The sequence below is a fragment of the Theileria orientalis genome, chromosome 1, assembly GCF_000740895.1.
Source record: "Theileria orientalis strain Shintoku DNA, chromosome 1, complete genome".
NCBI lineage: Eukaryota > Apicomplexa > Aconoidasida > Piroplasmida > Theileriidae > Theileria > Theileria orientalis.
In genome coordinates, this window is record NC_025260.1 from 432,442 (window position 1) to 445,654 (window position 13,213).

The window sequence follows — 13,213 nt, forward strand, 5'->3', positions numbered from 1 at the left end:
TGGTTTAAACAGAACCAAATTTAATATTAAGTTTGCCCGAGTCCTGGAACTAAAAAGGACAATGCAGAGATGGTTATTTTTACCAACACCACTGTCCTCAGATGGATGGAAGACTCGAAGATCGTTTCAGTGTCTTGGTGCCACGGAAGATTGTTCATCGGCACTAGTCTGGGACAAATATGCTCGTTCAAGTCTCCTTCCATAAATGTAAGTTTCGTTAAAGCAGTTTATTCGTATTCATTCACCACACTAATGGAAATCCGCAGAGTCCCGTGGACGTCGATGAAAAGTCGAAGATTACGGTTTCAAAGAAGCCGATCGTGCAGATAAGTTCCCTGGAGCCGCGAGAGGAGGTGCTGGCGCTGGACTCGGAGGGGGATTTGTACATAGTCAACATACTCTTTAAGACGAAGCCGGTGGTGCTGTGCAGAAGGGTCTGCTCCTTCACGAGGCAGGCTATCGAGTCGTACGAAGACGTGAGGAACGCGGACAGAATACTGCCAATAACATACATGGCGAACATCTGCGTGGGCCTGAAGCAGAAGATACAGATATACTCGGCGATCGGAGAGAACATAGTGCACCAAAGGGAGATCGCAATACCAGACCTGGCGCTGAGCATATGCTGGCTTAACAACATGATTGTGGTCGGCTCCCCGACGGCATACTCGATGCTGAACGCGGAGGGGACGGTGTACACGGAGCTCTGCAGAAACGACGTCGGAGTGGACAAGAGGGCGTACCAGGAGAAGGGGCCCGGGAACATTATAACGTGCACGTGCGTCGACGACGACGTGATGGTGGTCTGCGACAACATCGGAGTCTTCTATAACGTGGAGACGATGAACCTGTCGAAGAAGAACACGATACAGTGGAGTGGCACGCTGGAGTCGCTGGGCTCGTGCCCACCCTTCATCGTTGGCCTGACGTCGAAGAAGAAGCTGGAAATACACGGAATCAGAGACCAGACGCTGTACAAGACGCTGGACCTGACGACATCGGCGATAACGTGCTTCATGCCGGACAAGTGCAGCTTCCTGTGCGCGACCTCGTCAGTGGTCACTGCGGTCCAGCCCTCGAGTTACTGCGACAACATATCGAACTTTCTGGAAAACGACAAGATCACGGAGGCGCTGCAGCTGGTGAGCCTGTACTTCTCCGAAAGTGATCCGCGGAGGAGGTCGGAGGTGAGCACATGCCACACGATCGCAGGCTGGATATACTTCGCAAAGCTTAACTTCCCGTGCGCGTTCCTGCACTTCTCGTTCGGGAAGGTGGACATTGTGTACCTGCTGTCCTTCTGGGAGGAGTACTACCGGCTGGAGACGCCCGAGTCGTACCAGTTGAATAGAGAAGTCCCGCAGTTCCTGCTGCACCTGATACCGAAGAACGGGACCATAAACAAGTTCATCGAAAGCTCGCTCAACGACCCGCAGTTTGTGAAGTTTAACCAGGTGCACATGAGTAAGAAGGAGCTGATAGAGATGGCGAACGGGTCGTTCGCGCTCTTCCTGTCTAAGAATTTTAACACGCACGAGATGTACACCTCGGAGCACGAGGATACAATGTCGGACTTCCACAAGAGGCTGGCAACATCGATAGAAACCATAACCTTTTTGCTCTTATCGGAGTGCGACGACTCTAGATACAACCTGATACTGAGGAAGGACAGGACGAACTCGTACATCGACGTTGACGCAACGAAGAATCACCTGATTGACATGAACAAGAGTGACCTGTACGCGAAGCTGCTGATCAGGGACGGGAGGCTTATGGAGGCGATGGGAGTGCTCTCTGATCTGGTGGCCTCGCAAAGCGTGCACTCATATCACCACGAGGAGAGTGGCACAAATTCGCCGTGCGAAGAGTTGGCGCTATGCATTAATACGATACTGGACTCACTGGGCAAAAGTGAAAATTCAGGTACATTAGCACAAGGATATTTAGTTAGCTGTGTAATTGAGTGAATATTTAGCTAGTGACATTCGGTAGGTAGACTGTTGACTGCATTCCTATAACTTATGATTAGAATCCACAACCAGCTTCACCACTGAGGAGATAAAGCAGATGTTACACACGTATCTGCCCCTCCTATTTGAAAGCTCGGCGACGTCAGGTAGGCAAACAGGTTGGAGCAAATGGATTTTTAGCATTGCATGTGCTGACGAAGAACCACTCAACACTGCCGCTCACATCGGATGAGATTTTAAGTATGATTAATGAGCAGACGAAGAAGGTATTTGACGCGACTATGCATAATGAATGTAGACATCGCACGGACACTTGGGAATGCAGCAGCTGCAAATCAAGTACCTGGAGGACCTGGTCTTGAAGAATAAGTCGGGAGGAGTGCACGAGAACACACTGCTGGCGAAATACTACATAGATTCACGTAAGAGTTGGCTCGAGGCATAGCATGTTTAGTTTCGAACGACAACTTTAACATTGACAGTAAACAGGGCCCCGAGAGAAAAAATGAGGTTAAACGGACGCTTTTTCAACTGCTGGAGGGCAACTACACGTTCGACTTCTCAAAGTTGGACGACATGATCAGGGACCTGGACATCCAGGAGGCCAAGATCATCCTGTACGCAAAGTTGGGGAAGCATCACCAGGCGCTCGAGACGATATACACGAAGTGGAACAGCGACCGCGTAAAGCTCTGTGAAGCCTACTGCCTGTGCTTTGGGGACGTGGCGGAGCAGATGAACAAGGACAACCCGTACAAGAGGCTGTTCACGAACTACGCGCACTGGATTCGGAAGGCGGAGCAGTGGCCCCTGGAACGGCCGAACGCCTACCTGGTCGACAAACAGTCTGAAACTTCGATAGATAAGCTGGTAATGCAGCTGCTGAAGATTATCGTGTCTCACAGAAACGACGTGCCTGACAACGGGGCGGTCGCAAAGCACATCCTCTCCAAGTACATACACTTCTGCGGCCACAACTCGGCGCTGAACGGCATCAGCATACTCGAGGTGATCCCGGGAGACTGGAACTTTAACCAGTTCGCGGACCTGTTCAACCACCTGCAGCTGCGACTGCTCCACGAGCAGAGGACGAAGTCGATAAAGAGGGGGCTCGCGAGGTCGCTGCACCTGAAGACGTCCCTGTCGCTCTACAAGCTCACGTCGCTCCCGCCGGTGAAGATAGATACCAGCACCCTGTGTATGGTGTGCTCGGAGCCGATTAAGATCGGAACGAGCATAGCAATCAAGGTTCCTCAGCAGCGAGAGGGCTCGGAGCAGGCGGGCTACGCGAAACAGCCGTTTGTAGTCCACGAATACTGCATCAAAAAGGGCCACATGTCATAGCCTCCAAAGTACTCCTATCGCAAGCGTTATGGCATTTAGGGCCGTAAAGAGCAGATGAAACGACTCACTTTAGCCTTATATACATTAATTAATTAGATTAGAGCAATGCTTCGCGGTCTAAATTAAAATGTGTAAAATAATTAAGCGTATTAGAGTAGGTCAAGGTACTCTAGTCGTGCAAGTGCCCACGGGGCTTAGCTGTAATTTTAAATTCAGAATCACGTGATTAATATTGCTCAGTTCTCAGTTTTTTGCACATTTATGTTACTCTTAAGCCCCGGAGTTAGGTAAACTTTAGGCCTGTACGGCCCCATAGTTAATTCCCTTTTTAGTTAGTTCTTTTAACTGTTCTCAGCCCTATCTTGTCTCGTTTTCATGTAAATTATATGGAATTCATCTAAAATTCAAATTCTCTGTAAAATATTTGCCTTTGAACCACCATGGCGGAGATGTGTGAGTTTAGTCTAGACGAGCCCGTTATGGTTTACGGAATAAAGGGGTTTGTAAAATATATTGGCAAGAAGGAATACATTAAGAAGCCAACGGGGAATGTAGTATTTCAGCTCATGGGTGTGGACCTGGTTAAGAGATTACCGCAGTGTACAAATGGAAGTTTCAACGGCACCATGTTATTTAATTCGAAGAACGGAACCGCCTTTTTCATCAACGCCGGCTCCCTCAGACGCTTTGATGGTCAGTTTTTATTACACATTTAGCGCTAGCTATGTTAAACGCGATATCTGGACCTCCTTCTTGATTCTTACTCCTCGCTTAGAAAAGGAGGCTGCTGCAATCAGGATACAGGCGACGTTGCGGATGTTTCTCGCCAAGATCAGATACAAGAAGGACATGTCATTCATATTCTGGAATCACATGGAGAGCCTCCACGAGTTCAGGATACTCGACTCTAAAAAGTACGTTCTAGCCCTCAATGAATGCTTCAGGAACATTTCACTGCCCATCATTGAGCACCTGAGGAAGCTCTACTCGGACACGGAGTCGCCCCTTCTGAAATCAGGGGTGCTTCACAAGAGGAGGTTTTCGGACCAGACCTTCGAGTTTGAGACGAGGGACTATCCGCCCAGCGAATTCAACGGGCCTAAGCTCGGGAAGGTGGTCACCTCCAAATTCGCCCACGAACTCCTGGACGGGTACAAATCAGGTTCATGTGTAAGTTTTCAGCCCAGACTCACAAGTTTGTAGCTTGAGTTGCCAATAGACTACGCCCAGAAGATCATGCTTGACACTTTGACTTGGTACAAAAACAATGACAAGGGGATGATTAACTATGTTTCCATACCGCCTCACCAAAACAGTAACTTAATTATCGTAGGGGACCTCCACGGCCAGCTGAATGATTTGCTGTGGATATTTTACAAGTTCGGTCCGCCGTCCACACGTAACGTGTACCTGTTCAACGGCGACATCGCCGACAGGGGCAACTACGCGACAAACATCTTCCTGTTGCTGTTCGCCTTTAAATTAGCTGAGCCGAGTTCGGTCATAATTAACAGGGGCAACCACGAGTCGGACGACATGAACGAGTCCTACGGTTTCACCAGGGAAGTTTTAACCAAGTACGATGGACACATATACAACCTGTTCCAAAAAATATTCTGGGAGCTCCCGCTGGTCGTCATAATAGAGAACAGGATCGTGGTTGTCCACGGGGGACTTTTCAGGCACAAGAACGTGACTCTTGAGATGCTGTCCAGTGTGGACCGCAAACGCACGTGCCCCGCCACCCCTGACAACTATGACGACAGCCTCATGTTCGACCTCCTATGGTCAGACCCTCAGCACACCAATGGCATCGATCCCAGCAGCAGAGGAGCTGGGTGCATTAGGTTTGGCCCTGACGTGACCACCAACTTCCTGAAGACCAACAACCTGGAAATTTGCATTCGATCACACCAAGTGCCTGACACCCTGAGGGGCATTGACATTCTCCACAACGGAAAGTGTGTGACTTTATTTTCAGCCTCAAACTACTGTCAAACTACTCACAACACGGGCGCCATCGTAAGTTTCACCATCCTATTAGCCAATTAATAACCAATGTTTAGCTTATCTTTACACACGGACTTAAATTTGAGGCACACGAGTACATTTCACCCTCCCTCGAGTCAATACAATCGCTGGAAAACAGTACCAACAACGTCACGCAGAGGGTCATTGAGGCCACTCTGTTCGGAAAGATGGAGATTGATGTGAGTTACCCCTCGTTTACATCATTGATTTTAGGAAAAACACAAAAATAGGAAGCCTATTTTGGACAGGTGTTCCCACGACGTGCTAATGAAGATCTGCGAATTGGTCTGCGAACACAAGCAGAAATTGTGGCTTAATTGCTATAAGCACGACAAGAACAGGAATGGAACCATAACGCCAGAGGCCTGGAGGTACTGTACCAATTTTACTTAATTTAGTATAACAACATTTTAGGAATGGACTCAACGAGTTGGCTGGAACTATCATACCCTCTCTGTTCAGTATCACTTCTCTTAATGCTCTGAATGAACAGACTGGATTGGTACATTACAACGACGTGCTGAGACACATTACTGTCGGCTTTGAACCCGTGGGTTACGACCACCAGCACCTAAAGAGGGAATGCATTGCACATGTAAGCTTATACCTGCGTGATGAGGGAACTGTCATTTACTCCTCAAATAGACTTAGGCCAGATAGATACACAAATAACAATACCAGACACAATAATTAACTCAGATTTTCGATACCATGCTCAAGTCTGACCTGAGTCTGAGGGAGATCCTGATGATATTTGATCGCAATCTGGATGGACTGGTGTCATACTCGGAACTCGACGAGGCGATCAGGAAGTTGAACATAGGCTTGTCCAACCCTCAGGTTAAGATCCTGATGAGGACCATTTTCGCGAGCTGTCTGGACGGCACCAGCGACGGCAAGGCTGACATCGTGGAGTTCCTGAGCAAGCTGAAGGTCATTTATTCCGAGTCCATCAAGTACCATCCCACCGAGGAGTGGATGGAGAGGGCGCTACCTTCAATAGGAAGGCTGATTCTCTCCAACAGGGTCGAGGCTGCAGCTCGCTACTACAACCCAAACAACAAGACTGACAACCTCGAGAAGGAAAAGAGCGAGATCAACAGGAGGCGGTCCTCGGCCATAAGGGCGTTTGCTCTATTCCAGAAGTTCCAGGAGTACGACAAGGCTGGCGAGGGCCTGCTTTCATACGACGACTTCGTGAAGGCGCTGAAAACTCTGGATCTCAGCAAGGTCGAGGACGAAATCGGCGTTAAGTTAACTGATCACCACCTCAAGGAGCTCGCTAGAATGATCGACGTCACCAAGGCTGAAAAGATCAACTATCTGGAGTTCTTACAGGCCTTCTACGTGGTAGATGAGAGCAAGTACTCGGTCGTAAACGAGGTAATTTTAATCGTTTCATCACTTACTTTCCAGATGTGGGACCACATATGTGCAACCATGTACAAGCACAAGAACAGCCTCAAAAAGGCTCTAGGTCACTACGACACCGAGCACGTTGGCAAGGTCTACGTGCACGAGTTCAAGGACGTTCTCTATGCGCTGTACGATATACTGGGGAAGACCGAGTAAGTTTGTGGGATTGCATTTTCTTTCAGGGCGCCTCTGACCTTCGAGCAGACTGAAGTTCTCGTGGAATGTATCGACACGAACGAGGAGGGCATGATCCTCTATGATGAGTTCTTGGAATCCTTCAGACCCATGTACACACTCACCAAGTAACATATCCACTATAATATATCACTACATTTTACATACATGGTACATATATAATTTTCCATGGCTAATCAGTCTGAAAAGAAGCGAGTTGAACGGGAAAAAAAGGTAGGAAGGTACTACACGGTCACGTTTTTATTCTCAGTTGTAAGTTTCCCAATTTAACATCAGGCTCACCATTTTATTATCCCTTACATATTTTACACTTGGCAACATTTTCAAAATTTTTATTAATATTTGTTACTTCAGGCTCTCTGGCTTTTGAAGTTTTTGAGAGATTTTTACTCCAAAAATCTCCAACACACTAAATTCGGCTATTTTTGGCGTCTTTCGCTGGTCTTCTTAGGTTATTGTACCAGTCTTTATAGCATCTTCAATAATCTTAAGCTCGGTCTTGAATTTAGTCTGTCAAACGACCTTTTTATTGTTACTACGGTCGCCACGCTTCTGTCGCTATTCTTTGACTTCGCTTACAAGCTTTTTCTCGTCGTTCCGCTTTATGGAGCTTACAAAGGTTCCGTAGCATTGTACAAGTGGGCCACGACGCCAGCTCCTGAAATTCCTAAGAACGTTCAAACGAAAGAATCCAAGACTCGAGTCAAATATAGAACCGTAAGAACTTAAAATGGTTGAGATTGTGGAACTATCCTCTTCCGAGGAGAGATCCGATATTAAAGTTCCCAAAAAAAACGCGAATCATGAAGAATCCAAGTCGCCTACGAACGCAGAATTACCGCAGGTTCACTCGGATAAATTTCCCGCAAGTGACTCAGGCGAAAACGCCAAGGACAAATCTCCCAGCAAATCAGGCAAATTTGGCAAGAGTAAGTCCAAGACGAGCGGCCAATCTTCAAAGGATAAGGCCGACGATAACAAAGCTAGCAACTCGGCCGAAAGCAAGGCTGAGTCCTCTAACAGTAACATCGATGCGGCCAAGCCAAAATTGACCGAGGGCGAAGCTACCGAGGCCAAGGACCCGGATTCTCCAAAGGAGTCTGGCGGATCCGACAAGGGCGCGTCGCCCAAGTCGAATCCTGACGAGCCAGTCTTGGACAACTCGCCGGTTTCCAGCGACAACGAGTGGTCCCCGGGCTCATTTACCGTCACTTCCACCGCCCTGTACCACGAGAACGACCAGGGCAAGGAGCTTTTCGTTAAGGGAGATTACGACGCTGCCATTCAGCGCTGGTCGAAGTCCATCCAAAACCTGACCACCGTACTCGAAAGGGCCAGGAAAAACCCCGGCCACGACTTGACTGAGGCCGCGCTTCACGAGTTCACGAAGATGTACGTCATCCTCTGCTCGAACCTGGCGCTCGCGCACATAAAGAAGGGGGCCTACGAGAAATGCAAGGAGTTCTGCCAGTACGTGCTCATGTACGACGACAAGAGCCTCAAGGCGCACCTGCGCATCGTCCAGGCCGACGTGAAGCTCCGCAACCTCGAGCAGGCTCTCAGGAACTGCAACAAGGGCCTCGAGTTCCACCCTGAGAACCAGGAGCTTCTTGCCCTCAGGGCCACGATTAACGCCGAGCTCAAGAGCTACGAGGGCGTCGAGAAGCTGTTTTATCAGAACGCCTTCAAGAAGATCGAGGTGGATCCCCGCAGCGAGCAGGTTCATCCTCCCTCCGAGGAGGACCAGCCACCGGTCTCCGAGGGCGATCAGCCTCCAGCCGCCGAGCCCGATCATCCTCCGCCTCCCGGGGACTTTAACGTCTCTCCTCGTGCACACCCCCTGTCACTGTTGTACAACAAGGTCCACCTTGTCGTAAAGCGGGTATTTATGACCCTTTCCCGTGTTTTCAGGAACACCAGGAGCTCAATTCAACACACTTACACATTTGTCTCCAGGCCTCGGGCCTGGTTTTTAAAGAAAGTAAAAATGTCGTAATGTAATTGTTCACGCATTTATTTGTGCATATATGTATACTACCTGTGTATGTTTGGGTATGTGTATTATTGTATGTATGTGTATATGTATACAATTAAATATGTATATATATATATACATGTATACACACACACATACTGTGTACATGTACATGTATACTCGCACAAGTACGTACAATCAAACACAGATACTAATGTGTAGACACATACTAGTATATATATACGCATACCAAAACATACACACATACTACAAGTATATTCACACATACATAAAATAGCATACACGCACACGGATGCATAGTCGCGTATTTCTTTGATTACATTAAAGTACCTCCTCGCCTATGTCTGCCGGCTGTGTTGAGAAAATGGGCATGTAATGCTGCCTTATTAGGTTCAGGCGTGTGGTATCCGAGTCGATTAACACCTAGGCAGAATTATTGCTTTCCTCACCCACCTTCGGAAACACTGAACTCAGCTCGCTCAGGAACGTGTCTGACACCCTCGGTCCCATCTTATGCACAAAGTTGCGCACCTACATCTTCTTGAAGCCTCTAAGCTTACCAGTATTTGCAATTCCGTGCGCATCGTTATCAGTTCTCGTTCCTTTTCCCTCCAAATGTTTATCCTATTTTTCCTTGTGTTCGGGCCAACGTACCTTCCCATTACGATAAGTGGCACCACGTGCAACTGCCTCAACAGTCTCGGGAGTTTGCGTGCATACTTTAGGTTAACTGAACATTGTTTTAGTGGCTCGTCTTGTGCGTGGCACTCAAGTCCTGACACTACCGTGGTGGTGCACTAGCTATTCTATGCCTAGTGGTACTTGTCATATCTAGGTAACGTCTTCCGCGCTTACCGTAGTACAGTAGTGGCAAAAATGTCACACAGCAGAACACTGAGTAGAACGTCCTCTTCAGGTCCCTACGCACCCTTATTTTACTCAAAGTCACTCACCCGTAGAAGTATATGCCGATTATCAATCCCAGTGACAGGTTAAGTATTGGCACTACCACCAGCAGCACCAGGCACTTGTAGCTTACGAACACGTCCGTTCCCACCAGCTTCACTGAGCTGTTTTTCAGTGCCTTTACTCTGTGTCTTTCCGCCAGGTAGTTCGAGAGCAGGTACAGTGGCACCCAGAGTGGTGCGAACGAGAGTCCGATGATGCTGTAGCAGACCAGGCATATGCTGTCCTCCAGGAATGACAGGAAGGCCGAGTACATTGACTGCTTCAGCAGCCATATTTCATCGTCGTGCAGGAACCCTCTCTGCAGCGTCCTCTTATACACTGACAGGTTATCTATTAGGTGCTTCGTCTCCGGAAGGTCTCCGTACTTCCAGAATATCCTCGAGATGAACTTGCGGAGGTCGAATGCTATATTCACTGGTATCTTGCTCCTTTCCGGCGGATATAGACTCTACACATTAATTTGTAATTATCTATTGTACTTTTTACTAGTATCAGTGCTACCACTACTGATACCAATAGTGTTATTTACTAATTACTAGTATCAGTGCTACCACTACTAATACCACTATTAGTATTTATATCGACAACCCTTGTTGTCACTCATATTGCTATATACTCATAACTATTACTTACTGCACACAAATCTATCCATTCCTTTATTTTAATATCTGGCGATGTGATTAAACAGTTGTTTAACTCCTATTTGTTCGTTAACACTTATCTTTCTTCTTCTTACACCAATATACACACATACACACGAATTCACGCAATCACACACACATATACATTCAATGTCTACTTTCTTACCACTTCTATTTTACTTAGTAACTTTGTTACTACTGATCGTCTATCTCTTTCAAATTCGTCACAATCTTCTTTGGTTATCTACTCATTTCAGTAAACACATCTATTTTCGTACCGTGATTACATTTCCGTAGTATATTGTTGCGTCTGACTGATCCTTTTTTACATTGTTGTATACTAGTCCTACTGGCAGTATCACTACGTCCTCTGCTCCGTCCAGTATTGAGTAGAATGCCATCAACGCTACATTTTCCCTATCTACCTCTTCCGACTTACCCACTCCTGGCTTCAAGGGCAACAAATTGGTTCTATCGTGTGAACCTCCCTATATAATCTTAATATTCCTCCACTTTACCTCTGGGAATATTACTATTGAGTTTCCGTTTTTCAATGATGCTGATACTTGTTCGTACGTTTCAGATTGATCCATTTTCGGAATTACCTATTTTTAATTGTAAACACGCTCTATTCCTCTCATTTTACTTATTTTTTTACTATTTTTTCTATTATACTTACTGAAAATCGTATGCCGTTTTTATCTGGACAGTCAACTTCTAGTGTTGATTCAAGTTTCAATTGTGTGTCTGATATTATTTCCACTATTGATTTTTTATCTAATTCAAATTGCAATTTATCTCCCACGTTCAGATCCAGTGTGAACTTTGTGTCCTTTCCGTTGATCAGGTCCGTTCCCTTTTTCCAGTGTATTTTTCCCACTCCTGTGTACTTAAAGTCGTCCGGGCGGTACACTGATATGCATCCTGCCAGTGTACACAGTGTTCCTATAAGCTTTCTTTTCAGCGTCTACACTTTTATTATTTTCTTTTTCTTACCTTTGTTGCTACTAGGAAACACATTTGTCGTGGAATTGCGTAGATCAAGAGCGCCGCGTCCACGAACTGGTTATTGTGATTGCTTACTACTATCAGTGGGCCGTAGAGTGGCAACCTTTCCTCGTGAATGATCGTGATGTTTGTGAATATTGAGGAGATCACAACTCTGAACATTTTAATTAATTTTAGTTTTTTGTTTATTTACACACTTGCACAGCCATTTTATAAATAGGTAACAGTTGAAGGCTCTAAATTCATAGGGGCTTAAATTCATGTTGAGCTAATACAAATACGATATAACAATTATGTCTTTATTTTTAATCTTTTTCTTTCATTTTTTACAGAAATTAGTTGATTTTGGTGAAACATTAACATGAACACAACTGGTTTCTTTACTTCGCAAATCAGCGTGGAATCTGAAGACCATTTCAAGCCTATTTTTAACAATATAGAGAAATCAATCTGTTGTATAAAAATATCAATATAACAGCTTTAAACTTTCAGATTGTAATGTTGTTTTATATTAATTGAAAATATGATTTTACTACAATTACAAACCGATATTTTGCCAATCAAACCAGGGCGAATAATCTATGTTATGACTGTGAATATGATAATAAAACAAGAATTTTTGCAACACAATTTATACTAATATAATAATCTTCTCTGTTTATGGGATTAGTGGTGTCAATGTGTTGAAAAGATAAAATCTGCTAATAGCTTTTTTTTAATTTAAAAATGGATATGTACAATATAATTTAATTTTGTTATGTGTTACTCTTCCCTGAGGTTAAACTTTTGTGGTTTTTTCTTTACACAGTCTTCACCGCGGTCATTTGTAAATTATCTCTCACCTTGCTTCACCAAACGCCATATTTACACTGGGATACATTCTGATAGAATTCCAAACTATACTAGAATTGATCCCGCTGAAGAAGATGATCTTAATGATGTTAGCCGGTTGTCTATAAAGACTCTTCCTTTTCCTTCCTCCGTAAAGGAGAAGCTTTTTTCCCTCATTAAGGGCGCATCGAAGAAGAAGGACATTGATAACATTGGATCATACATTTCGAAAAAGATTGCTTCCAGAACATGTGTGGAATTACCGAAAATTCTACCCTCAGGTATTCACCTATTTTTATTTTGGATTTCAGTTTTGCTGGACTCTAACAGCTTTGGAAACAAGTATATTGAGAATTTAAAAAGTCTCTCAAGCGATTCCCGCTTTACACATTTCTTTAATTTGCTAAATAAGGGTGACGTCGGACCCAATGAGCAGGCTCAAATAGATTTGAGTGAAGCTGAGGATTCTCGGCACAAGGTACTGGATTTTTCGCTCACACCCTGTTTAGAACAGCAGCATTAACTTCTCTCCCCAAATTGCGCTCGCCTATACTGCTCACACCTACTTTGGACAGTACGCAGTCTTCATTCGTATATTCCACGAGGTTACTTTGGTAATTTAATTCCTTTAACAGATTAATAAGAGGGTCGAGAAGTTGAAGTTGTCGAAAATATTGTTTTACAACCCTGGCCACGGCGCCTCCTTGGTGTAAGTATGTGTCTGATCTTAGTGTGTAGTTCAGCGAGCTCTATATGGGACTTACGGGACTCTGACATCTTGGTGGTTGAGCCTTCTCAGAACCTTATGACAA

At 45.5% G+C, this 13,213-nt stretch overlaps 5 protein-coding genes across 5 annotated transcripts; 4 read left to right on the forward strand and 1 right to left on the reverse strand.

The window, feature by feature from the left end:
* Positions 1-69: 69 nt before the first annotated feature.
* Positions 70-3,314, forward strand: TOT_010000201 (conserved hypothetical protein; the record flags this gene model as incomplete). The annotated part of the gene is made up of 6 exons (XM_009690739.1): positions 70-207; positions 267-1,923; positions 2,030-2,116; positions 2,151-2,236; positions 2,269-2,392; positions 2,425-3,314. 6 exons carry the CDS (start codon positions 70-72, stop codon positions 3,312-3,314), a joined length of 2,982 nt encoding a protein of 993 aa, XP_009689034.1.
* Positions 3,315-6,056: 2,742 nt separating this feature from the next.
* On the forward strand, positions 6,057-7,067 carry TOT_010000202 (uncharacterized protein; the record flags this gene model as incomplete). The annotated part of the gene is made up of 2 exons (XM_009690740.1): positions 6,057-6,913; positions 6,944-7,067. The coding sequence occupies 2 exons, from the start codon at positions 6,057-6,059 to the stop codon at positions 7,065-7,067; spliced, it is 981 nt and encodes a 326-aa protein (XP_009689035.1).
* Positions 7,068-7,124: 57 nt separating this feature from the next.
* TOT_010000203 (uncharacterized protein) lies at positions 7,125-8,952 on the forward strand (the record flags this gene model as incomplete). The annotated part of the gene is made up of 3 exons (XM_009690741.1): positions 7,125-7,208; positions 7,311-7,673; positions 8,029-8,952. 3 exons carry the CDS (start codon positions 7,125-7,127, stop codon positions 8,950-8,952), a joined length of 1,371 nt encoding a protein of 456 aa, XP_009689036.1.
* Positions 8,953-9,268: 316 nt separating this feature from the next.
* On the reverse strand, positions 9,269-11,732 carry TOT_010000204 (glycerol-3-phosphate acyltransferase; the record flags this gene model as incomplete). Its single annotated transcript, XM_009690742.1, has 9 exons — positions 9,269-9,375; positions 9,440-9,727; positions 9,775-9,872; positions 9,906-10,369; positions 10,729-10,806; positions 10,841-11,050; positions 11,081-11,167; positions 11,221-11,529; positions 11,559-11,732. 9 exons carry the CDS (start codon positions 11,730-11,732, stop codon positions 9,269-9,271), a joined length of 1,815 nt encoding a protein of 604 aa, XP_009689037.1.
* Positions 11,733-12,327: 595 nt separating this feature from the next.
* On the forward strand, positions 12,328-13,114 carry TOT_010000205 (conserved hypothetical protein; the record flags this gene model as incomplete). The annotated part of the gene is made up of 4 exons (XM_009690743.1): positions 12,328-12,682; positions 12,713-12,879; positions 12,911-13,006; positions 13,037-13,114. 4 exons carry the CDS (start codon positions 12,328-12,330, stop codon positions 13,112-13,114), a joined length of 696 nt encoding a protein of 231 aa, XP_009689038.1.
* Positions 13,115-13,213: the final 99 nt, after the last annotated feature.